The 24,912-nt window shown below is 53.2% G+C and overlaps 1 protein-coding gene across 1 annotated transcript; it reads right to left on the reverse strand.

The window, feature by feature from the left end:
• Positions 1-490: 490 nt before the first annotated feature.
• CRYBG2 (crystallin beta-gamma domain containing 2) lies at positions 491-23,954 on the reverse strand. Its single transcript, XM_060081177.1, has 20 exons — positions 23,880-23,954; positions 15,076-17,677; positions 14,610-14,657; positions 14,408-14,520; positions 14,108-14,237; positions 11,838-11,977; positions 10,887-11,013; positions 10,611-10,646; positions 10,121-10,257; positions 9,834-9,960; positions 9,415-9,554; positions 9,191-9,317; positions 8,911-8,943; positions 8,672-8,784; positions 5,442-5,571; positions 4,029-4,168; positions 3,523-3,646; positions 1,856-2,014; positions 720-879; positions 491-625 (listed from the first exon to the last, which is right to left on the reverse strand). The coding sequence occupies exons 1-20, from the start codon at positions 23,900-23,902 to the stop codon at positions 537-539; spliced, it is 4,698 nt and encodes a 1,565-aa protein (XP_059937160.1). The 5' UTR covers positions 23,903-23,954; the 3' UTR covers positions 491-536.
• Between the last annotated feature and the right edge of the window lie 958 nt (positions 23,955-24,912).

Raw genomic sequence — 24,912 nt, forward strand, 5'->3', positions numbered from 1 at the left:
GGTTCCCTCCTCCGAGCAGGGTTCCCTGCCCTGTGCCCCTAAAAGGTTTAGGTTCCTCCCCTGTGCATCCCTTCACTTCCATCCCTACCCAGTCACTGAGTGTATCACCGTTCCCATCGGCATCCTCCACTGGACTGTGAGCGGCTTGAGGGTGGGGACCCAGGGGCTTGGTTCATATTTGTGTCCCCACAGCCCAGTGCCGAATCTGGCTCAGAGCAGGACCTGAGAACACATTTGGGGTGACTGCGTACAAGACCACACTCAGCGGTTAGCCTGCCTCCCACTGTTCCCTCTGGTGGCAGACGGAGGCCTTACCTGGGCCCCAAAACTGGAGCTGGGAGGGAAGAAGCCCACCTGAGTGCAGGCAAGTAAGAAAGCAGGTGAACAAATCCTCACTCCCACCCCCAAATATCAAGGTGCAGAGAGATGAGGATACCTGGGAGCATATTATAAAACAGTTTATGTTACAACTAAAAACCCTATAAAAACACTTCATCCCAGAGAGAGCCTCCAGGGCTGGGGGGTGGGGGGTAGGTTCAAAGCACACGGACAGTCCAGATCTGGGACGCCCTGTCCTTGGCCAGCTCCCACAGCACTGCGTGGTCCCGGTCGTAGCCCTGGCCACCTGGGGGAGGGGGTAAGAGATAGGGAGATGGTCAGAGAGAGCTGGGGACTCTGCTGCCTGCAGGGGCCTTCTCCCACACACATGCCCAACTTACCCTTCACATCTAGGATCCGGCCTTCAAACATCTGGCTGCAGATATGGCCTGATTCGCTGATGCTCCACGTCTGGCGGGGCAGGCGGCTCTCAGCCCACAGCACTACCTTGGAGCCTGTGCTGGGGCTGCCAATCACCTGCAGGCTCATGGTGGGGGCCACCTGAGGCCCCAGGAGGTCGTCACGCACTGGCCCTCCCCACAGAGACTCCACCAAACCCAAGACACCATTGACACACCCAGCTTTGAACCCTCGCTTGTATGGACTGTGACCCTGGGCAAATCTCCTAATCCTTCCGAGCTCTGGTTTCCTTGGGGACGGCTGTTGTGAGGGTTCAATGTGAGAAACCATAAAAGGGGTGGAAAAATATGAGCTCCTCCAGGAAGCCTTCCATGACTGACTCCTGAAGCACAAGCTTTAGCAGCAGACAAGCTTCCACATACTTACTGGCTATGTGACTTTCAGCCAGTTACTTAACTTCTCTGTGCTCTCGTTTCCTCACCTATAAAATGGGAAGTAGAATAGAACTTGCCCCCTAGTGCCCTCTAGGGATTACATGAGGCATTCACATGCAGAAACCTGCAAGGTGCCTCCCTCCAATGCCACCTTCTCGGGAAGGGCTCCCCTTGTCAGAGCTATTGATAGTTCCTAATTTCCTTTCTTATTGTATTTTCCCTCTATTGCACTTTTTAACACCTAAGGTACTAAGATATTTTACTCATTTGTTTCTTTCTCTCCACACTAGGATGCAAGCTTCAGGAGGGCAGGAGTTGTTTCTGTCTTCTCACTGTTATACTCCCAGCACCTAGAACAGGGCCTGGCACATAGCAGGTGTTCAGGAAATGTTTGTGGAGTGGATCTATCATTATTAATAGGATCCAAATCTGTCACAGGATATCAGAGCTGAGTGGTCCCTTAGAAGCATCTGGTTCAACGTTCTTGTTCTGCAGACGGGAGACAGGCCCAGAGAAGAGCCCGAAGTGCCCAGGGGTACACAGCCTGCATGTTTGTGTATCTCTCTGTCTCTCTGGCCCAAGGCTGGGTCCTGTTCCTGACTGGGAACAGGCTGGGACTCCCAAAGGTAGGCTTGTGAGGGTCTGGGGCCCTGGTGACCCTGTCCCAGTCCCTAAACTGGTACCTGGTTCTTCAGCAGCCCATCCTCGTAGTACCAGATACAGCTGCCTCCAGCCTGGGGCTCAGAGACCAGCACGCGGCCCGCCTTCATGTCCTCCATGTGGTCCGGCGCTGCCAGGAATCCCCCCAGTGCCGCATTCCAGAGGTGGAAATAAGCCCGGCGCTGGTGAGTGGGGGGAGCTGAGAGTTAGGGGTCTCTGGGCAGGGATGCTCCCACTTGGGCCCCCAATGCCCTCAACTCTGGACCCTCCAGTATCCCAAGCTCCCAAGCGCTCCCTCCTGCCCCAAACCATCCTCGACCCTGCTTCTAAGTCACTCCTTCTTTCTCACGCATGTGCTGGGGGCACATACATAGTGCACACGCACACAGTTCCACGTCTGTAGAGATACACACAGAAACACTGGCAGATACACCCAAGATCCACATGGTTGTACAGGAGTGCCACAGACACAAACACATGGATACACGTCGACATGTACACTCACACTATTTGCTCCCCCAGCCAACTCCACGCCAGGTACTTATATTTGCCAAAAGTTTGGATGTGTATGGGAATACAGAGAGAAATGCATGCACTACCCATGCTGAAGAGGTACCACAGCAGGGGGGACACTGGGCTGTCAGACATCAGACCTGGCTCGGCCACAAATCACCTGGGGGTCTCGGATGGTGGTGACAGTAATAATAGTAATAATAATAATCACGGCTAACGTTTGTTGAGTGCCTAACCATTCAAGCACTGTTCTAAGGGCTTTACATCATTATTATCTTCAATCCTCTAAACAACTCTATCATACATAGCACCCCCATTTTAAAGATGAGGAAACTGAGGCCCATGGAGGTAAAATACTTGTGAAGATTGCAGAGCAAATTCCTGTCCACTTCTCTGGGCCTTTATTTCCCCATCTGTAAAATGTGAAGGTTGGAGATAATCTCCAAGATTCCTTCTAGCAACGTTATAAGAGTCTGAAATAGGGACCACACAAGTTTCCTCACACAAAGACACACACTTTCAACGGCGTCACAAGTACAGGCACGTGCAGTCATAAATATACTCTCATAGATGTACAGGGTGAGGGGATGACAAACATCCCCCCACAGATCACCTCCAGAGGACACATGGATACAAGTGACATCACGGACACAGAAACACCCTCAGATGGGCATGCGCGTGCGTGCACACACACACACACACTCTCTGTGGCCATGCCTCCACATAAATGCACATGCACATAAATGAGACACATGTCCAGACATGCACTCACAGGTATACGGAAACACAAGTACAGACACAGTGTTTCAAAGTGAGGTGTGCTTACCACTGGTGGGTGGTACAGGAGATAATTTTCAGGCTTATGTGGATAAGCCTTACTGTTAAAAATTTAATGGTAATGAATTTATCACAGTGTCTATTAAGGAAAAATCATCCATACACATCAAACCCATGATCTTATGGACATTACTCCTTAGGATAGGATAAAGTAAAAAAAAAAAAAAAGTTAGTTGGTTTAGAGGAAAATATTAAGGGAGACAATAGTTCAAAAGCAATGATGCTGTGACAAAAATTGTGACAAAAGTACACAAAGGCTGCGTTTGGGAAACATGGGAAACGCACAGACAAACAGCCAGACAGACTGGCCCAGACGTGCTCAAGCCGACATGCTACCTACCTGCTTGATGGGGTAGAGGGAGCCCACCCTCTGGGTCCCGCTGTACGTCAGCCAGTTGGTGATCTCGCAGCTGCCCACCAGCCACTGGCGGCCCCGGAAGTCGCTGTGCTGGCACAGCACCCAGCTGGGCCCAGCAAGTGCCACAGACACAGCGAGGAAGATAGACAGACAGACAGACAGGCAGGTAGAAGAGGAGGAGCAGCCGTCAGAACATCCTCCACCTCCTCCTCTCTCATGCCCGGACTCCTCTGCCTGGGGTTCAGGTTCCGGGAGCGGGTAGAGAGGGAGGCTGGGAGGGAGCTCTGGGGTTTGCAGGGCAGAGGAGGGTCCTGGAGAGCACCTTGGGCTGGGGTCCAAGCCCTGAGGGCCAGTGACCCTTCTCAGCCTGCACTTCCCCCCTCTCCCTCCTGGCGTGGAGGGGAGTGCAGGAGAAGTGGGGGGAAGACCTGGAGGCCCCCGACCTCCCTCCCTCCCTCGCAGCCCCCGCATCCCCGCGGCACACTCACAAGCCCCCCTTGATCCGCACAGACAGCACGTGGTTGTTGAAGCCCTCGGCTTGCAGGCTCCGCAGCTCCCCACCGAGCTCGATCTCCTTCCCCTCGAAGCACTCCAGGCCATACAGGAAAATGGATGGCTCTGAAAAGTGCTGTGGCCGGGGGCACGGAGAAGGAGTGAGACCATGAGAGACCCCGACTCAGCTCCTCTAGTTCCAGACACCCCGATTCCCAGAATGGTCTTTCAGGCTCTCTTCCCTCCCGAGCTCCACCCCACAGGGCCCCTGACTCCTGGACACCGCCAGCTGGGTGTCCCCCAGATTCTCAGATGTAGCATGTGCCAGATGGAACCCCCATTGCCTCTCAAACCTCCTCCCCAGTAAATGGCACTTCTAAGATGAGTGACAAGAATAATACTGGTCATTAAAGCAGTTCTCATGTATTCAGGGCTTACTACATGCCAGGTTCTGTGCCAGGTGCTTTACCTGATCTCATTATAACTTCTCAACAGCCCTATAAGCAGGTGCTATTATTATCCCCACTTAGAGGGAAACTGAGGCTAGAGAAGGTAAATCACTTGCTCAAGGCCCTAAGGCCAGGCTTCAGAACCAGGTCAGTTTGTCTTCAGAGCCCAGCATGTAGTTGTACAGAACCTGGCTCTGTCTATTACCAGCTGCGTGACCTGAAGCAAGTCACGTGACCTTTCTATGCCTCAGTTTTCACGTCAGAAAAAGGGAGAAGATAATAGTTATATGGCTCATAGGGCTGTGGTGAGGATTAAATGCCTTAGTGCATGGGAAGCCTTTTAAACACTGCCCAGAGCATGGTACAGTAAACACCAGCTGTTCTGCTCGTGCTACTCCCACTGGCCACCCAGTCCATAACCAAGTCCTACAGACTCCAGGTCCTTCATCAGCCCATGTCACTTCTCTCCACATCTTCCTAGTCCAAGGACGTCATCATTTGTCCTGGATCACTGTAGCAGCAGCCCCACTGCCTTCCTCCCGCCCACCGTTCCCCCCATGCAGCAAAGCCATCTTGCCATTCCACTCCTCCCTGCCCAGAATCACCACCTCATTGGTCGCCCCTGCCCCCAGCCCACCCGTGAGCTCTAGCCCCTCCTGGCCCTGTCCCACCTCAGTTTCAGGACACAGCACTCTGAGCTGTAATCTTTCTGGGTTCCTTGAAGGCAGGGCTATGTCTGATATATTGCAGGGTTCTAGGACCTATCTCAGCAGGGGCTCAATAAATCCCTAGGAAGCTGACCTGGCTTTGAAGCCCTGGGGTCGAGGGGTCCTGGGGTGGTTCTGAACACTGGGTTTAAGCCCCAAAGCCCACTCAACAGTGAGAAGAGGCTCTGTGTGGGGGCTGCCCCAGCAGCAACCCCTGCCTCAGGGGTGCCTGGAACTGAAGCGGGGCACTTACCAGGGGCACCTTCTGGAGAGAGCCCAGGACCGTGGCGGCCCGGCAGCCCATGGCTGTGAGAGTAGGGAACTCGCCCTCAGAGAGAATGTGCTGCTCACCCTCAAAGTTCTTCTCATCAAACAGGATCCAGCTGGGGAAGGAAGGGGAAGGGTGGGGGGATGTGAGTAGATATTTGAGCCCACCCTCTCCTTGGCCTGCCCAGGCCCCCCTGAGATACAGCAGAGTGGATGCAGACTTGATGGGGATCCCTCGGTCCAGGGGAGGACAAGGATAAACAGGCAATGCAGCAGCAGGGACTAAGGTCAGACTTCAGAAAGGACTGAATGAAATCATACCGCCCTTCGGGGGAAATTTGGCAACATCAAGCAAAACTCCATGCACAGTTACTCAGCAACCCCATTTCTCAGAATCTATCCCAAGGACACCCTTCAAAAACATGAAATGACACATACATAAGGCTATTGATTACACACTGTTTGCAGTGGCAGAGTGGGAGCAGCCGAATGTCCATCAATTGGGGATTGGTTGAATAAACTAAGAATCTGGAGTGTAACATAGCAGTCAAAAAGAATGAGGAAGAGCTCTTAAAGGGATATAAAGTGATATCCAAACTGTTAAGTAAAAAAATCAAGGTGCATAACAGTGTTTACAGTATGCTTCCTTTAAAAAAAAATTGAGATATAATTCACAAACCATAAAATTCACTCTTTTAAAGTGTACAATTCAGTGGTCTTTAGTATATTTACCAGGTTGTAGTATCCTTTTTTGTGTAAGAAAATGGAGGAGGAGGAAAACCAAACATATTTGGTTTCTATAATTATATGTAAATTTATATGAGTGCATATTTGCTTATATCTTCAAATAGAAACAATGGATGAATAAACTAAACACACACACACACACACACACACACACACACACATGCACAAAAGATTACCTATAGGGGGAGGGAGTAGAAAAGGTAGGAGGGACAGAGATGAAAGCTATTGTTTTTTTAAGTCTTGACTTTGGAAATATTATGGACTGAATGTTTGTATCTCCCCAGAATTCCAGTGTTGAAGTTCTAACCTCCAATGTGATGGTCTTTGGAAGGTAATTAGATTTACATGAGGTCAAAAGGTTAGAGCCCCCATGATGGGATTAGTGTCCTTATAGGAAGAGGAAGAGATAGGAGCTCTCTTTCTCAGCCATGTGAGGACACAGCAAGAAGGCAGCCATCTGCCAGCCAGAGAGAGAGCCCTCACCAGGGAACCAAATCAACCAACACCTTGATCTTGGACTTCCAGCCTCCAGATCTGTGAGAAAATAAATTCCTGTTGTTTAAACCACCCAATGTATGGTATTTTGTTATAGTAGCTCAAGCTGACTAAGACAGGAACACTACACATATTTTATGTAATTAGAAAACAGAATTAAGTAAAAATGAGAAGTATTCATACAAATTAAAGTAAACAAAATAGATGAACCGGGGCCTCCCTGGTGGCGCAGTGGTTGAGAGTCCGCCTGCTGATGCAGGGGACACGGGTTCGTGCCCCGATCCTGGAGGATCCCACATGCCGCGGAGCGGCTGGGCCCGCGAGCCATGGCCGCGGGGCCTGTGTGTCCGGAGCCTGTGCTCCGCAACGGGAGAGGCCACAGCAGTGAGAGGCCCGCGTACAGCAAAAAAAAAAAAAAAAAAAAAAAAAAAAAAAAATAGATGAACCTAACTGTATATCAGGTTGGTGGCATAACTGCACAGAAAAAAGTATTATTTCAAATGTCTTAAAAACACAATAGTTTGAACTGTACATACCTAGTGGGATGTAGGTGAATGTTCTGAGGACAAAAAGAACAACAGAGAGACTTCAAACAGCATTCACTGGTTTTTACTGTTAGTAGTAATATCAGTGTTATAATTTTGAAACACCTAGCATGCAGATTTTGGTCTCTAAAGAGCATTATGCATTAAAAGCAACCAGGATTCTTTGGGAAATGATTCCTGGTTTGAGGCAAAAAATGTACAAAATGATCCTGGAACATCTTACTGTACCAGAAAAACAAGGAAGTTATAAAAAAAACTATTGGGGTCATATAAAAAATACCCAGGAAGCAATTTGGAGGTGCTCCCATTTGCCAAAGATGAAACAATTTGAGTACACAAAAGAACAAGTGACTCCAAGGGCCTGGAGCATTTCATATACATAAAAAACCCGTGAGTTCATAACAATACTTTAAAAAATCTTCATTGGTCGGCTCTGGAGGTTGCTAGGGCACCAATTCAGAAATTATTCTGAAAATTGATAGAAAGGGGCAAACACTGACTCTTCGGAAAAGATCAAACTGCCTTTTTTGTATAAACTATTTCAGGTAAGCAAATAGTTGAAAAGGGAAAGTTCTTCTTTGTAGAAGTATTCCAGCCAATATATGTATAGGGAATAACAAAACTTAGAAAATCATTTTGTAACCTCTAAAGAAATAATGGGTCTAGGCAATTATCATCAATGGATGCTAAAAATCTTTAGGTGAAAGGTCAGGGAGGAATCTTATAATGTAGGGATCTTAATATCATTAAAAATGGGACAGCTAGACATGTGCCTCCTGATGTGATGCAGTGGCAAGTATACATACCACCTCTAATAGTCTTCTTGCCAGCAAAACAAAACAAAACACCCTGGATCTCATCAAGCCTCTAGATCTAACTACCAGTTTACAGGAAGTATGGGGCACAGAGGAACAAAATTAAAACACCACCAGGAAGCAATCAGCTAAATACAGAAGATGGGAAACTCACAGGGCAAATTATTGGGTTCTTTAAACGAATAAATGGTATAAAATAAAAAGAAGGGAAAGGTACTGTTATACATTATAGACCAAATGGACCACATGCAATGTGTGGACCTTGTCTGGATCCTGAGAAAAACAAACCAATTTCACAAAGGCAATTTTTGAGATAACGGGAGGAATTCGAACATGGACTGGGTATTAGGTAATAATAAATTATTGTTAATTTACACTATACTGTCTACAGTTTGTACATTTTCTACTAAAACTTTATTTTGCTTTGTTTGCTTTAAGATTGAATGATTCGGGATAGAATAGCTAATCTCAAGGAAGCCAAAGGAAGGAAATCATTTGCAACAAAGACCTCTAATTACAGCCTCGATTTCCAAGCTGAGCTAAGTGCTTCTGGTCAGGTGCCCCCCGCCCCCCTCCCCCCTCCCACTCCCGTCTCCCCTTCCCCATTTCCTCACGTGCCGCCGTGGACCCGGCAAGACTGGGGCTGGAAGGAGCGGGGAAGAGAGGTCTGGTCATCCTCAAAGGAGATGTGGTCGCCCAGGAAGTCTGGACCGGAGAAAAGCTGAATCTGGCGGCAGACACGGGAAGAGATGAGAGTGAAGGAGGGTGATGGAGTGGGACAGAGAGAATGGGGAAGTGGGGGAGAGATTTGAAATGAGGGAAGAGGAGACATAGGCCCCCACCAGCTCCTTACCTTTGAGACAAAGTGCAGATTGTGCTCCCCGACCTGAAGGAAGGGACCGAAGTTTCGACATTTAAGGAGTGTGCTGGCCCCCAGCCTCAATTCCTCTGGTTTCAGTATTCCCGACCCTTTTCGCAGGTCCCTCACCTCCAGGTCCGTATTAGCCCCGCCCCTTCCAGGAGGCCCCGCCCCCAGGAGCTCCAAGCCCGGTTGTTCCACTCCCGCCCCACCCTGCGGGGGGACGCTAAGCCCCTCCCCTCTAAGAGGCCCTGCCCCTGCGGCGGGCACACACCTGCAGGACCGGCTGCAGAGAGGCGAGGGCGCTGTTGCTCGCGCCCCAGTCGTCGCAGTTGCGGTACACGCCCTTCTCCAGCACGTACTGCTCCCCGGAGAAGCCCACCTCCTCATAGGCCACCCACCTGCAGGAAGGGCGGGGCGCGGGTCAGCATGGAGGAGCCACTGCCTCTGCTGGAACCGCCCCCGGCCGGCCCAGCTCCCGGAGCTTCGGTCACTCACACGCCGCTGAGCACGTGGATGGCCTGCGTTCGGGGGCCGTGTCCCGCCAGCGTCACATCCGGCAATGCCTCGCTCACCTCCACGCCATGCCCCTCAAAGTCCACGGCCTCAAACAGCACCACCGCCGGGTCTCCGAAGTCCTGGGCCCCAGGGACAGTCAGGTTTCTCCCGCCCACCGACGGAAACCCCTGGGAGTGCCCAGACCCCAAGGACGCAGTCCACCAAGGGACTTTGCGGTGAGGTGGTCAGTGTGGGCTGGGGAAAGGCAGCAGGAGGGAGAGAGGCTAGACCTCAGGGAATACTTCCAGGTGCTCTAGAGAACAGGGAGAGGAGGCGCAAATTCTTCCCTCAACAAGTTGTGTTGGGGTAAGTATGGCTGCGGCCACAGGCAGAGGGATGTCCCAGTTGCTCTTGCTTACCGTCCGGATGACTCGCAGGGAGGTCAGCGCCTTGTTATAGCCTCCCCAATGTGACCAATCAGCGTATTCTCCCTCCTCCAGCAGATACTGGTGACCCCGGAAACCCTCCTTCTCGTAGCCCACCCAGCTGGGGGAAGGGGGAGGCAGACAAACAGACTCAGTCACAGGAAGCCCATGGATGTGTAAGAGAGCTGCCCCCACCCCTAGGCAGACCAGGTCACTTCCCATCCTGGAGGGTAGAGGCTAGTGGGGAGGATGAGGTAGAAGGAAGGGTCCTGAGTCCTCACCAGCCCCCAAGAATTTGCAGGGACCCCACAGAGGCCAAGCTGGGGCTCTGGCCGTCCTCTGGCTGCTGCAGGTTGTAGATGTCTCGGCTCACTTCCCAGCTCTGGCCCTGAAAGCCCGGGGCCTCATACACTACAGCCTGCGGGGGAGAGGGGCTGTGTGAGGTTGGTGGGGAGTGATCTGGACCCAGACCCACCCAGCCACCCCAGGATGACTCTACCCAGCATCAACCCAGAGCTAAGCCCTCCCACTCCCTCACTGAGCCCCAAGCCCTTACCTAACTTCTGTCTCTTCTCTGACCTCTGACCTGGTCCTTACACATCAAAAGCCAGTTCCCAGTTAGCCCATCGGGTTTCCACCCCGCCCCTCCCCAGCCCAGCCTCTAGCCCCCAGCTCCCACCTCTCCCACCTTCTAGTCCAGGCCTTGATAGCCACACACATACAAACACCCCACCCAAAGGTCCTCTTTGACCCTGAGGCCCAGATGCTTACCTTGGGCTCCCCTGGCTTCTCCACACTTGGGCAGCCCTGCAGAGGAGACACAGCTGAGACACCAGCCCAGAGGTGCGGGAAGACAGGTGGGGCTGGTGACCTAGGGTTTACTTGTTCCTGGGGCCCCTAAAAATGGCCAACCCCATGTCCTCCCTCTCCCCCAACCCTTGGACTAATCCTCCCTCTCCTCCAATCCCATTCCCAGTAGGAGCTCCCAGGCCCTGCCTCTTCACCCAGACTACAGGACAAGGCTGCTTGGGACCACCTGCTCCTTACCCATCTCATGGGCTTCAGGGAGCCCACATTGGGGTCTGATGCACCCCAGGCCTCTGGGGTGGGGTACTCTCCAGGCTCCAGGATGCAGGGAGTGTCTTCAAAGAAGGGCTTGGGGTATAGAAGCCACCTGAGGGGAGGCAGAGCGGCAGCTGCACCCCAGACTCCCGGGAACACAGATTAGTGGGTGGGGTGGAGGGGGTAGAGGTGGGAAAGAAGTTTTGGGGGAGAGGCCCCCATCAAGGGGACTCTGGAGGACATTTCAGGCCCCCATAATTTCCTGCAGCAGCCACTCCATTGATCTCCCCTCCTCTGACCTGGCCCTCTCTAATTGCACACAGCGGCTGAGAGTTCTTTCCAGCAGCCGGACCCGCTTAAAAACCCCTGGTAATTCCCCATTAGCCTCACAATACTGCCCAGCTGCACAAAGAGGCCTTTTGTCCTGTCCCCCTGCCTTCCTCCTGGACCTCACATCTCCCCACTTGCTGCTTTCTTTGGCCAGAGTGAACTTTCAAAGTCAGTCTCTTACTTCTGGGCCTTTGAAGGTGCTAGTATACTCTTTTCCCCATTCATTCAATTAACAAATATTTAGGGGCATCTACCCCACGCCAGGCCCTGCTTCAGGCATCAGAGATACAGGAGTGAACAAAACATACAAAGTCCCTGCCCTCATGGAGCTTAGATTCTTCTGGGGCTGACTCATCGCAGCTGAGGAGTCTCCTCCTCCAGGAAGGCTTCTCTGACCTCAGGCTGGTTTGGTGCTGTTCTGTACTCCCACAGCCCCGTGTCTCTCCACCCTGGAACTCTGGATTGCCACTGTCTGCTTGCTTGCCTGGCCCCACCCCTAGACTGAGCACTTCTTGAGGGCAGGAACCATGTCCTGTCACCTCTGTGTCCCCAGCACCCAGCACAGTGAATGTTAAATGTAGGGTTTCCAGAACAGCGCAGACTCACAGTCCTGCAGAGACAGTGGCAGATGCCACCTGCAGAGGCCTCTCCAGGCCCTGGGAGTCCTCCAAGGCCTTGGTTAGCTTCACTTGCTCCCCCTTGAGGCCTTCCTCAGAGTACAGGCTGATCTCTGGGGTAATGTAGTCCTACAGAAGGAAAGGGGTGGAAAAATGAAGTATAAAACAACAGCCCTCAGAGACTACCCCCACCCACACCTTCTTCCCCAAGTCTGTCCAGCTGGGACTCCCGGGGACTTCTCCCCAGAAGCCAGAAATGACTAGGGTGTTCTCTTGCAAGGTCAGCCAGACAAGCCTGAGACCAAAGCCCTCGCTGGTCCCGCACTGGCCCTTTGGGACCTGAGGCCAAAATTCCCAGTAGGAGCCTGCCAAGTGCCATGCCCTTTGCTTTGCCTCTGGGAGCCTCATTTCCAGCCTGGTGGAGGGATGGGCGGGATAGACAGCCACTTCCTGAGGTCTCACTTTGACTCTTCTTTTGTATACAATTCCAGACTGTATACAAATCTCCATGCCTGTCCAGACTGGCCTCCTTATCCCAGGAAGCTGCACCTCATCCCAGGAAGCTGCAGGTCCTCTCTGCATTCTGGGTGTCTCTTCCTCACTAGGGCCATTTTCATTCACTCACTCCTTCATCAGATGTTTATGAAGCACCTACTGGGTGCAAGGCATATATATAAGGGCCTGTCCTACCCCTTCTCATTTGGTCTTCCCAACGAGAGTTATTACGCATTTCACAGACTAGGAAAGGGAGGCTCAGTGAAGTTAAGTGGGCCGCCCCAGGGCATACAGCCTGTAAGTAGCAAGACCAAGAACAGAGCACTGCGGTTTTTGTTCACCGTTGCAACCCGGCACGTCCCAGGTGCCTGATACACACTAGACACCCAATCAGTGCTGAATGAATCAAAGGAACCCAGGTCCACTGGACTTCAAAGCCCTTGTTTTTCTCTTGTACCTCATTACCTCCCACGTGAAGATGAATTTATTGTGAGAAGCTCACAGTAAATTGTCCACAAATATTTGTGTGTTTCTGGAGAGGCTTTGAAAATTCTTGTCCCCTCCTTTGCGTGGCTGGGCCACTGCCCTAGTTAAGATTCTCATCCTCTCTTACCGGGAGGATTTCAACAGCTCTGGACTCAGGGTTATTTGTCCTTCCATTAAAAACAACAACAAGAGGGCTTCCCTGGTGGCGCAGTGGTTGAGAGTCCGCCTGCTAATGCAGGGGACACGGGTTCGTGCCCCGGTCTGGGAAGATCCCACAGGCCGCGGAGCGGCTGGGCCCGTGAGCCACGGCTGCTGAGCCTGCACATCCGGAGCCTGTGCTCCGCAATGGGAGAGGCCACAACAGTGAGAGGCCCGTGTACCGCAAAACAACAACAAGAACAACAACAAAAAAATTAAAAAAAAAACCCAAAACATCGGCTAGGCCCTGCTTTTAGATCTTTGCTTTCTCATCTGAGTCTCCCTAGTGGCCAAGACGGCTTTGTCAAGCTTAATTTTAGCAGTTTGTAAATTTGTGTTATGAGAACAATATTATTTTTCCCCACTTTACAGATGTGAAACTATAATAAGACTATGCCTTTTCAAACCACATACCCCTCCCTCAAAATTCAGAGCTTCCCCTCGGCTGGAAATCACAGCCCTTCCTGGTCTTCATGTCTCCAGAATCCCTGTCTTTTCTCCTCCTGGCAACCAGAGGAATGTTTCTAAACCTCTAATCTGTTTATACGGCTTTTCTGCTTCAAACCCAGCCCTCATACCCTAGCTTGACCATGAGTCCTACAGGGCAGAGAGCAAATCTCCCAACCTACTCATTGCCTGGCGTGGTGCTGGGCACACAGCTGACATGAAAGAGCATCTGTGAGCACGTGAATCAACACACATCCATGGTACCTTGGCTCTGGCCGTGGGCCTGAAAGCTTGGGCCTGGGGTGGGGAGGTGAGTGCTCACAGCCACCCCTACCCATTTCTGTTGCTCTAACTGAATCCTTCTCCAGCACTAGCTGGAGCTACTGGAGCTTGGCCTCTGCCTGGCCCCTGCCTCCCCAAGCCAGGCTGAGCACACCCAGAATCCTTTTCTTCCCCACTGGCTCCGAGGTCGGGACTTTACAGGTGAGAACATGATAAACCCTCTCCAGGCTCCGATCCCATATGATCTCTCCCAGAAATTCCAACTCTAGGTACCTGAGGCTGTCTCCCTCCTCAGCGCCTGGGTCTTAGGGTAGATGGGCAAAATCTGGTCCCCCACACCCAGCCACTCACCCGGACAACCCTCCTCAGGGAGCCAATGCCTTGGGTACTCCATGCTGGCCCCAGAGCTCCAAGTTCCACATCTCCTTCAGGCAGGACCAGCTTCTGGCCCCGGAACGCCGGCTCTTCGTACAGCACCCAGCTGCGGGCACAGAGACCTAGGGTCACTGAGTGGGGAAACGATGTACCCACAAGACAGGGTCTCTGGGTAGCTGAGGGGGTTTGTGCCAGGCACTTCTCACTGGGCACTTCCCACTGCCCTCACATCCCCCAGGTTCACGCGCAGGACCCCGCCAGGAACTCCGCACTCACCAGCCTCGTACCACCCGTATGGAAGCCACGCGGGCCCAGCCGGAAGCATCAGCAGTGTCTTCCCAAACCTCCCTTCTGCTGCCTTGGCAGCCAGGCTCCGAGAAGAGGATCATCTGGAGAAGGCACAGAGGGGGTCCTCAGGCCGTGTCCGCAGGCCCCCCACCTCCTGCTGCCCCACCCATTTGCGCCCCACACACCCTACCTTTCCAGGCCTGGTGTTCAGTTTGCCCTGCATCTTCAATGCTGAGCTCTGGAATGGAGAGCGGTGATAGATCTTATGGGGTTGCCTCCTTACTGTCTCCCCCAACCTGCCATGCCAGGAACCCCACATCCTCCCTATGGCCCTCCACCCCCAAAGAGCTGGCCCACAAAGGACGCTACACTTGCTCCCAACCCCCAGGTGCCTTCATCACTCTGTCCCTGGAAGCTGTCCCCTTCCCCAGCTTCCAAGATATCAAGCCCTTTGTAATCCACAGTGCAAATCTGCTGTTTGGATAGGGAGACGGAGGCCCAGAGAAATGTGGTCACACTGAACTAGACCTCAGACCCACACCCCTGGCCCCTGGACACTCTGCCCCCCAGTATCATGGTCCTCACACCATCCAAACCCTGGCCCAGATGAGGCCAGGCCCCACCCACCCCCGTTGCCCACCCAAGGCCTCACTTACCCACCCCTCCAGGGACTGGGCACATGTGGGCTTCTCTGGAGGTGGTCTTTCCCTGTAGAGCAGGGGCAGCTGTCCTGGCATCTTCTTGAGCCCTGGTGCCCCATTGGGTGGTAGAGCGGATGGTTTTGTGCCCAGTGGTTCCAAAGTGGGGGCCTCCTTGAGGGCAGGCACCAGATCCCCAAAGAGAAGGCTGCCTCCAAGACGGGAAGTGGGCCGGCTGCCTGCCTGGCACTCTGGCCCGACTTCTGGGTGGGCGCCCTTGGCACCTGTTGTGTGCTTCTTCATCATCTCCAGAAGAGAGCAAGAGATCTGGGGGGGTCGGGCAGGTTGGGAGTCCCAGGAGGGGCTGGGCCTGGCTTTCTCCTGCCTGCGCTGGAGGTTTTCACTGTCGCTCAGGTAGGGGTTCTGTGGTTCTTCCTCCTCCTCCTCTCCCTTTTCCTCTTCATTTTCTTCCAGTGTGGGCACCCACTGGGGGCTGGGTCCCAGCTCCCATGGCCCAGGCTGGTCCTCCTCGATGGCAGGCAGCGTGGCGTATATGGCCAGGGAGGAGGAGCGGGGGGCTCGTGGCAGCCGGTGAGTGCGGAGGATCTCGGGGGGCTCCATACTCCGCAGGGTGTCCAGGAAAATCTCCAGGTCAGCGGTCAGGGCCACCTCCTCCTCCTCCCTTGACGGCTCCGGGAACGTCTTGCCCTCGGTGGAGTCAGGGACAAGCTGGGACTCCAGGTTGACCTCTGCTCCCATCAGCCTTGGGGCAGGGGGGCCTCCTGGGCTGAGGGATACCTTGCCCCCTGAGGAGGAGGGGGCAATGAGAGCAGTAGGGCCCTGGACAACTACTTTCTGGGTGGAATATGGGACAGTAGAAGCACCAGGGCCCTGGACAACCTCTTTCTGGGTAGGAGATGAGATGGGGCTCTCCTCAGATTCTGGAACCTCCCCTTCCTGTTTGGGGGGAGGGACAGGAGGAGCTGTCAGGCCTTGACCAGCCTCCTCCTTGGTGAGAGGAGGGGCAAGGCTGCCTTCAGTACTCTGGACAACCGCTTTTTGGGCGCTAGGGCTGCCTTCTGGGGCCTGGGCAACCTTGGTTGCTTCAGGGGATGAGTCAGCAGGAACCCCAGGGCTCTGCACTTCCTCATTCTGGGTAAGGGAGAAGATAGGGACATTTTCAGGGTCCTGAACAACCTTATTCCTTGGGGAGGATGGAGCAGAAAGACCTCCTGGGCTGGTGACAGCCTTCCTTCTTGTAGAGGATGGAGCAAGAGATTGTCCAGGGACTATAACAACCTCAGTCTTCACCGTGGGCAGGCTGGTGGCAGCAGGGGGATCTGGATGCCCTTCCCTTTTGACGGAGGACCAGGCCTGGGGTCCCCTGGGCTCGAGAGTCAGCTGGGCCCTAGCATGAGTAGGTACTTCAGGCTGCTCTGGGGGGTGACCTAGGCCCAGGGAGGGGGTTTGGGTCTGGAGTCTGGGAGAGGAGGGTACGGGTGTGTGGCCCTGAGAGGTCTGGAGAGGGAGCTGGGTGGGGCTGGACGCTCTCTGCACTCTTGGGACCTCATGGACCCTGGCATCTGGGACTTTGTCCTGGTCTTGGTCCGGGTGGGTTGCAGGGACATCCTGGTTCTGAGGCAGGTGGGCATAGTCCGGGAAGCCGGTGGGAGCCAGGACAGATCTGTCCTCTGGCTCTGCTGTCCCCATCTCAGGCAGCTGCCCCGGGGCTGCACCCTCTGTGCTGCCCAGACCTGGACTCCTTGTCACAGCAGCCAGGGGCCTGGGAAGCCCGCTGGCGGGTGGGCTCCGCCCAGCAGGCACAAGGCTACTTAGCAGCTCCAGGGCCTGGCTGCGGCTGGATGAGTCCTCGGCTCGGGGACTCACCACCACTGCCCGCACCACGCGGGCAGCATTGCGGCCCCTGGGCAGGGCCTTGCTCGGAAGCGTTAGCCTCACAGAGTTCGTCACAGAGCTGTTCACCTGTCGGTGCACGTGCCCTCCCACCACCACGGTAGTCTGCACAGTGCGTGCCACCCGCCGTTCCTCGAGGCTCCGGGAGCTCCAGCCGGTGAGACTCACACCTGGGTTGGGCCTGGGCTCATGGGGCCCATGCACCGGCGCCAAAAACTCAGTCTTGGCCGTGGCTCCTGGGCTCGGTGGCTCAGTCCTGGGGTCCTGGGGACTGCCATCACCCTGGTCCACAGCCTCCTTTGGCCTTCCCACTGGCCTTTTCTCCTTGGGGGGCAGTGTGTACTTTTTGGAAAAGATGGGCCCATGGCTCTGGACACTTTTGGAGCCAGCCTCGTCCATGGGACCCTGGTGATTCATAGTCTCTTCTTCCCGTGCAGCAAAGCCATTGACTTCCTCCCGACGGTGGCCATACTCAGACATCTCCTCCTGGGGGACTTGCAGCCAGGCCCCTGATACCAGGGACACCTTGTGAAAACGGAGTTTGCTCTCTTCCTGGGTAGGGGGCCGCTGCCTCCATGTCAGTGTGGTGCTCATCACTCGGGCCTTGGCCCGAGCTGGGGGCCCACTGGCCTCCTCCTTGTTGGGCCCCAGCGACGGATCCTGAGGTGCCCTTGGCTCACTGTGGTCCAGCTCACTGCAGAGGGTGCTGGGAAGAGGAGAGACAGGGTCAGGCGTGGTCAGGGTGGCTGTCTGCAGTGCAGAATCACTCCCCCTGCCAAGGTCAGGCTGAGTAACCTCAGGCAAATCATGTGAGCTTTGGGGCCTTTGTTTCTTTATCTGTAAACCAGCACGATACTCTCAGATCTCCCACCCCTCTCCCTACTTTCAGGTGTTCTCCTATGCCAGGGTCCTTCAATGGGTGAAGATAAGGCCTAAGCCTAGAAGGAGAGAGAAGAGAGAGAGAGCAGAAAGGCATATGGGTCTGACCCACTGGTCTGTGGATGGGGCTGGGACTCTGCCCAAGGAGCCCTGGGGCTAGTCCTCCAGGAGCTGAAAACTAGAAAACCGAAACCTGAGAATTAGGCAAGTGATGTTCTGACCGTGTTTCTGATCACTATAAAGGGAGGTAAGGAAAGACAGCTTTGGCCTCCAGCAAAGCTGGGTTCCCCCTGGCCCTGTCACTCACTAGCAGGATGACCTTGGGCAGCCACTTCTCCCCGGCAAGCTTCAGGGCCCCCAGCCACAAAACTGGAATAACAAGAGTATGTGCTTCACAGGGTTATTGTCAGCATCCAGTAAGAGAGAAAGAATAAAAACTCACTTTATGAGAAAAACAAATATCGTATATTAACGCATATATGTGGAATCTAGAAAAATGGTACAGATGAACCTATTTGCAGGGCAAGAATAGAGACACAGACGTAGAGAACGGACGTGTGGACACGGTGGAGGGGGGGAAGGGGAAGTGGGATGAATTGGGAGATTGGGATTGACATATATACACTGCCGAGTGTAAAATAGATAGCTAGTGGGAACCTGCTATATAGCACAGGGAGCTCAGATCAGTGCTCTGTGGTGACCTAGATGGGTGGGATGGCGGGGAGGGAGGTCTAAGAAGGAGGGGATATATGTGTACGTATAGCTGATTCACTTTGTTGTACAGCAGAAACTATCACAACATTGTAAAGCAACTATACCCCAATTAAAATTTTAAAAAAAGAAATAGATGTTAAAAGAAAAAAACTCACTTTATAAACTAAAACACTGGCTCATAAGCTTCCTCGTAAAGAACAAATTATTCACTATGGAAAACAGTATGGAGGTTTCTTAAAAAACTAAAAATAGAGCTACCATATGATCCAGCAATCCCACTCCCGGGTATATATTCAGAAAAGGTGAAAACTCTAATTCAAAAAGATACATGCACCCCAATGTTCATAGCAGTGCTCTTAACAATAGCCAAGACATGGAAGCAACCCAATTGCCCATCAACAGACGACTGGCTTAAGAAGATGTGGTATGTAAATACAATGGAATATTACTCAACCGTTAAAAAGAATGAAATATTGCCATTTGCAGCAACATGGAGTATTATACTTAGTGAAGTAAATCAGACAGAGAAAGACAAACTTTATATGATATCACTTGAATATAGAATCTAAAAAATAATACAGGGGCTTCCCTGGTGGCACAGGGGTTAAGAATCCGCCTGCCAATGCAGGGGACACGGGTTCAAGCCCTGGCCCGGGAAGATCCCACATGCCGCTGAGCAACTAAGCCCGTGTGCCACAACTACTGAGCCCACGTGCCACAACTACTGAAGCCCACACGCCTAGAGCCTGTGCTCCGCGACAAGAAAAGCCACTGCAATGAGAAGCCCGCGCACCGCAATGGAGAGTAGCCCCCACTCGTCACAACTAGAGAAAGCCCGCGCACAGCAACGAAGGCCCAATGCAGCCATAAATAAATAAATAAACAAACAAATAAATAAACAATAATAATACAAATGAATCTATATGCAAAACAGAAACAGACTCACGTACATCGAAAACAAAGGGGAACGGGAGGGGATAAATGAGGAGTATGGGATTAACAGATACAAACTACTATATATAAAATAGATAAGCAAAAAAAAATAGATAAGCAACAAAGATTTACTGTATAGCAAAGGGAACTATATTCAATATCTTGTAATAACCTATAGTGGAAAATAATCTGAAGATACATATAACTGAATCACTTTGCTGTACACCTGAAACTAACAATTATAAATTATTATTAACTACACTTCAATTTTTAAAAAAAGAATAAATTATTTATTAATTATAAACAAGGGACTTCCCTGGTGGTCTGGTGGTTAAGACTCTGTGCTCCCAATTCCAGGGGCCTGGATTCGATCCCTGGTCAGGGAATAAGATCCCACGTGCATGCCGCAACTAAGAGTCCGCATGCTGCAACCAAAAGACCCCACATGCCACAACTAAGACCCAGCACAGCCAAATAAATAAATAATTTAAAAAATTATAAACAAACATTCCCACTTTGCACATGAGGGGGGGAAAGGCTCAGAGAGGTTAGGAAACTTGCCCAGAGTCACACAGTAGCAGAGGCAAGAGTTGAACCCAACCCTAAGTGCTTAACCACTAAATCAAATTCCCTGATGTATCTGGTAAACTAAGACTCTGTGGTTTGGGGGTTTACTTTTAAAGGAGGCCACACAGTCCTGGAGGGGCCAGTCAGCTACTCCGACTTCCAGGCTGCACTGAGCAGGGCAATCCTATTCTCAGGCCTCAAGGACCCAAAAGGTCAGCTTGTTCCGCATCAGCCTCAGTAGCAGCCTGTCTTCAGCTCCTCCTCTCTGTGAGGCAGCCCCCAGACCATTATAAAGGCAGTTAAGGCTGGAAATGGACCCATGCCCCCAACTTCCCTCCTCCCTCTCTATTTTCCTCCCTCCTGAGAGGCTGGTAGAACCCAGAACTTTGGCCCTGTCCTGTGGCCCCAGCAGTGACTCAGGTTTTATGAGGGGCAGAGATGAATGGGGGTGAGGCCCAGGGAAGCCTGACCTGACTCGGGGACCACTGGTGGCTGTGACAGCATGTGGCCTGGCCCAGGACGGGGTCTGAGTGGCCCCAGAAAAGCCTTGTGTATGGGAGAGGTGAGGGGCTGAGATGGATGCCCAGTCCTTTCCCCAGGCCAGAATTCCTGAGAGCGACACACTCAGACACCTGAGGCCCTGGATTGCAGCCCTTCCCTGAGGCCTGACCCTCTCCCCTGTCCTCCTTGCTGAGACTCCCCTGCACATGGAGCTTCACCCCTTGATGAGCCCCTGTAGCAAGTCTCATCTCCATTTCTGAATAACAATAACAACTACCATTCACTGAGATTCCCTGTCCGTGATGGCAGATAGTAAGGGTCAAAGCCTGGGTTCTAAGTCATTTATTCATTCATTCATTCAGCGCTAATCGTGTCATGTGATGCGCTAGGCCCTGGTTAGGCTCATCCAAAGCCAATTTTCTCTTGGAGGTGGTATCCTAGGAGTCCAGAAGTCAAAGAATTAGACATAAAAACAGGAACCACATTTGGAAAGCCTCCATAGGCTTTGGCAAAGCAACAGGAGAGCAGCTTCAGAGGAAGCCATTGGTAATCAGATCAGATATATCAGTGACCTATGATTCTATGCTTCTTTCAACCTAACCCCTGGACAACACCCCTGATAGTCATTCATTCTACAAGCATGTGATCATTTGTTTCTGCTTGCATACCTCTAGCGACAGGGAGGTGGCAATTTGACAGCTGACCTGTCCCATCCCTGAATAGTTGTGATGGCTAGAATGTTCTTCAAACTATGCAGGAATCTGCCTGCCTATAGCCCTCCCCCATATTGTCCTTCCTCTGAAGACACACCCCAATGACCCAGGATGTCTCTCCCAGGCCAGCAGAAATGCCCATTTCCAGAGCCCTCTCTTCTTCAGGGCCCCGGACCATAGGTGGATTTGTCACAGGTTAACCTGTGGCTTCCAAATCAGGTGTGTGGGGTTGGGAAAGGGAGAGGCTGAGGAGGGGGCGGGGGGAGTGTGGGAAAGAGCCTCTTCTAAACCGACACGTCCTGGATTCTCCCCACTTACCTGTGAGTCACAAACTAGGTCAAACCAGCCCACAGGCGTACAGCTCATGCTGCGTCACACACAGACACACACGGCACAGACGCACAGAGTCACACAGGCACTAAAACACACATAGATGCTTACCCCAATGTACGCAGTCAGACACACAAACACAGAGGCAGTCACAGACACCCGGGGATATACACACAGGGACACAGCAGACACACAAGTCACACACACACACAGAAACACACAAACACAGTGACACATGCACACACATTCACAGTACACACACACACACACAGAGTCAATTCACAGCCCCCAGCCCTCCTCCCCTTGAAATTCACCCTTATTTGAACAGATGCACACACTTGGATGCATACACATCTTACATTTCCAGACCCAATTGCGTTGCGCCTCCCCACCCCCCATATTTGCCAATCCTGGCCCAGAGAACCCTCCCCCAGAAAGGGAACCTCCCCCAGAAAGGGAACGGAGAAGGATGACACCCCTGGAGGTCCGCTTCCTTCCTTTCTAAGTGAGCGCTTGCCTCCTGCGAGTCTGTCATTATCCACCTGTGCCCAAAATAGTCAGGGAGTGGAAGATGGAGCCCAAGTCCCCCAGGTGAACCGCCTGCTCCTTCCTTTCCCCTCTCCAAGGACCGCCCCTCCCACTCACCCTCCCTCTCTCTGCAGCCCTTCTCCCTCAGCTGGGGCACAACCTCCCCCCGCAGCAGGTCTCTGAGCCAGCCTGGGTCCCACACGTCCCTCTTCCTTGTCACAGAGTCGTTACCCTGACTCCGGCCCAGAGGCCTGGTCAGCCCTGGTGCCGCCTCTGCTGACACAGTACCGCCAAATCTGCCTCCACGAGGTTACAGAAAGCTCTGCAGTCCACACAGCAACCACACTCAACACTCCACTGCTTGCACAGGGCCAACGAGGCCTCCGTTAGAGGCAGGAGAGAGAAGTAGTTAGAACACAGGTACCCGGGTTCAAATTCTGGCCCCTTTACTTTCCGCTTGACTTTGAGCAGGTGATGAAACCTCTCTGAGCCTTAGTTTCCCTATTGTAATTGGGGTGGAAAGGTGGAGAGCAGGATTAGTCAACTTCATGGGGCTGTTGTGAGGATTAAATAGAATTACGCTTAGAAAACAAACCATAAGTGACAGCCACCACCATCATCATTAGGAAATTTTCAGAGCCCTGTTTGAGGCCCAGTGCCCTTCCCGGTGGTTCTAGAGAGATCCCATGTTCATCCCCTCTTCAGTGAGTTTTAGGGGACACGTCCTTCCACTTCTGAGCCCACCAGGCAGATTCAGGAGAGTAATTTCCACACAAATTAAAAACGGAGGCTCGGGAACCTCAGTGCCTGTTTCCGTGGCCGCCAACACAGAACCCTGTGGGGTAATTATTGCTGCGATTGAAGCTTTATTAATAAGCATCCCTGGGCTTACCTGGTGGCTCAGTGGTTAAGAATCTGCCTGACAATGCAAGGGACACGGGTTCGAGCCCTGGCCCGGGAAGATCCCACATGTCGCGGAGCAACTAAGCCCGTGTGCCACAACTACTGAGCCTGAGCTCTAGAGCCTGCAAGCCACAACTACTGAGCCCACATGCCACAATTACTGAAGCCTACGCTCCTAGAGCCCACGCTCCACAACAAGAGAAGCCACAACAATGAGAAGCCCGCGCACCGCAACGAAGAGTAGCCCCCACTTGCCGCAACTACAGAAAGTCCGCGTGCAGCAACAAAGACCCAAAGCAACCAAAAATAAATAAATTTATTTTAAAAATCATCTGTGCTATTTCAGCAGCCCAACTCTCTAGAGTTCAAAGTATTTTCCTGTAACCACCTCCTCCTTCCTCATCTCCAGCTACCAAATCTACCTGACAACTCAAGGCCCAGGGAAGTTAAGCAACTTGCCCCAGGACATACAGCATTTTGGCTGAGAGCCTCTTCTCAGGCTGGGAATGTGGTCTCCGGAACAGAACGAGGGAATGAGGGGATGTTGCTGAGGATAAGGTGATCCCTCCCCCATCCTCTCCCTGACAGGATATCCCCCTCCTCAGGTGGACAGAGGAATAGGGAAGCACTGGGCCCCAGGAGGTAGCCTTTGGATGAGGGGAGGGAAAGGAGGGCAGAGTTGGGAAGGGGAGGGGATGGCAGAGTCAGCTCACCGCCGGGGAACTGAATGAATGGGCCTTGAGTTGGAGAAGCCCAGAGACAAGATAGAGACCCAAGAGGGGGCACCCAGGCCGGTTTCCCCTCCCCCACGTTGTCCCACATGGGGCGAAGTCGACTCACCATCTATGCGGGGACCCAGGCATCTGGCCAGCCTGGAGCTCCTGCTGCTGGGCCGTGCTCCCCTGAGGTGGTGGGGCTCTCAGCCGGCGCTCCTGAGGCAGGTCCACCAGGCACCCTGTGATGGGGCGGGGGCCCTGGGGAGGCTCCTGCCGGCCCCTGGATTCCTCAGGGCCGCAGTCGTGCGGAGCTGGTTGGGCCAGTTTAGGCTCCTGAGTCTCCTCCCCAGGTGCTTGCCCACGCCCCTGCAGGGTGCCGGTGATGTGATAGCGGGTTCTCCTGGCAGAGGGACACTCACGTAGAGTCTGGGCTGGCTCGGGTAGGGCTGGCCCTGCGCTGGTAGGCTCACCCTTTGCCCCCTCTGCCCTGGGGGAGGATGCTGGGCGGGGCCGCACGTCTTCCGGGTTGCTGGGTGGCTTAGGCCTCAGAGGAATCTCCGGGGCTGTGTACGGGGGTTGCAGGCAGGTGCAGCCTGGAGATCCTTGGTCCAAACATCCAGGAGCTGGTGGTGGGCATGAGGGACACCTGGTCCCAGCAGGCTCTGCTGAGGTCACCGCCAGTGCCAGGCTCTCTGGTCCCACAGAGGCAGAGTTGGCCAGGTCAGAGGCGCTGCCCACTGCTGGTCTCTGTAGGCGCCCCAGTGGCTCAGCAGACCTCCCTGAGCTGTGTCGTCGCTTCCAAAACCAGGAGCCACGGCTCCCTGCCCAAAGGGCCAACTCTGAGAGGCTCTGGGCTTGGGCCTGAGGGAAAGCAGAGGCAGAGACCGGGTGACAGCATCGCTCCCCTGCCTTCTGGGTACCCCTGACACCCCGGCTGCCCTCCTTGTCACAGAAGAAGCTGAGCAGAGCTCTGACACCAAGCAGAGCTGCCTTAAGGAGAGACTGCCTCTTAGGCCACAAGATCTGGAGAAAGAGGCAGCGCTCTGGAAAGGCCCTTCAGCATTTAACTCACCCCTTCCCATTCTACACATGAGGAAAAGTGAGGCCCAGAGTGGACACTGACATGACTTAAGTCACACAGTGAGGGCTCCTGATTC

Source organism: Mesoplodon densirostris, chromosome 2, assembly GCF_025265405.1.
Source record: "Mesoplodon densirostris isolate mMesDen1 chromosome 2, mMesDen1 primary haplotype, whole genome shotgun sequence".
Classification (NCBI taxonomy): Eukaryota; Metazoa; Chordata; class Mammalia; order Artiodactyla; family Ziphiidae; genus Mesoplodon; species Mesoplodon densirostris.

Bases quoted from the DNA above. Each gene is read 5' to 3' on its own strand.
- CRYBG2 (XM_060081177.1), bottom strand. From the start codon at position 23,902: ATGCCTGGGTCCCCGCATAGATG. The intron at 5,572-8,671 runs GTGAGGAAATGG...TTCCTTCCCCAG, and splicing joins TGCCGGGTCCACGGCGGCAC to CTGGATCCTGTTTGATGAGA. The intron at 626-719 runs GTAAGTTGGGCA...CCCCTCCCCCAG, and splicing joins CCGGATCCTAGATGTGAAGG to GTGGCCAGGGCTACGACCGG.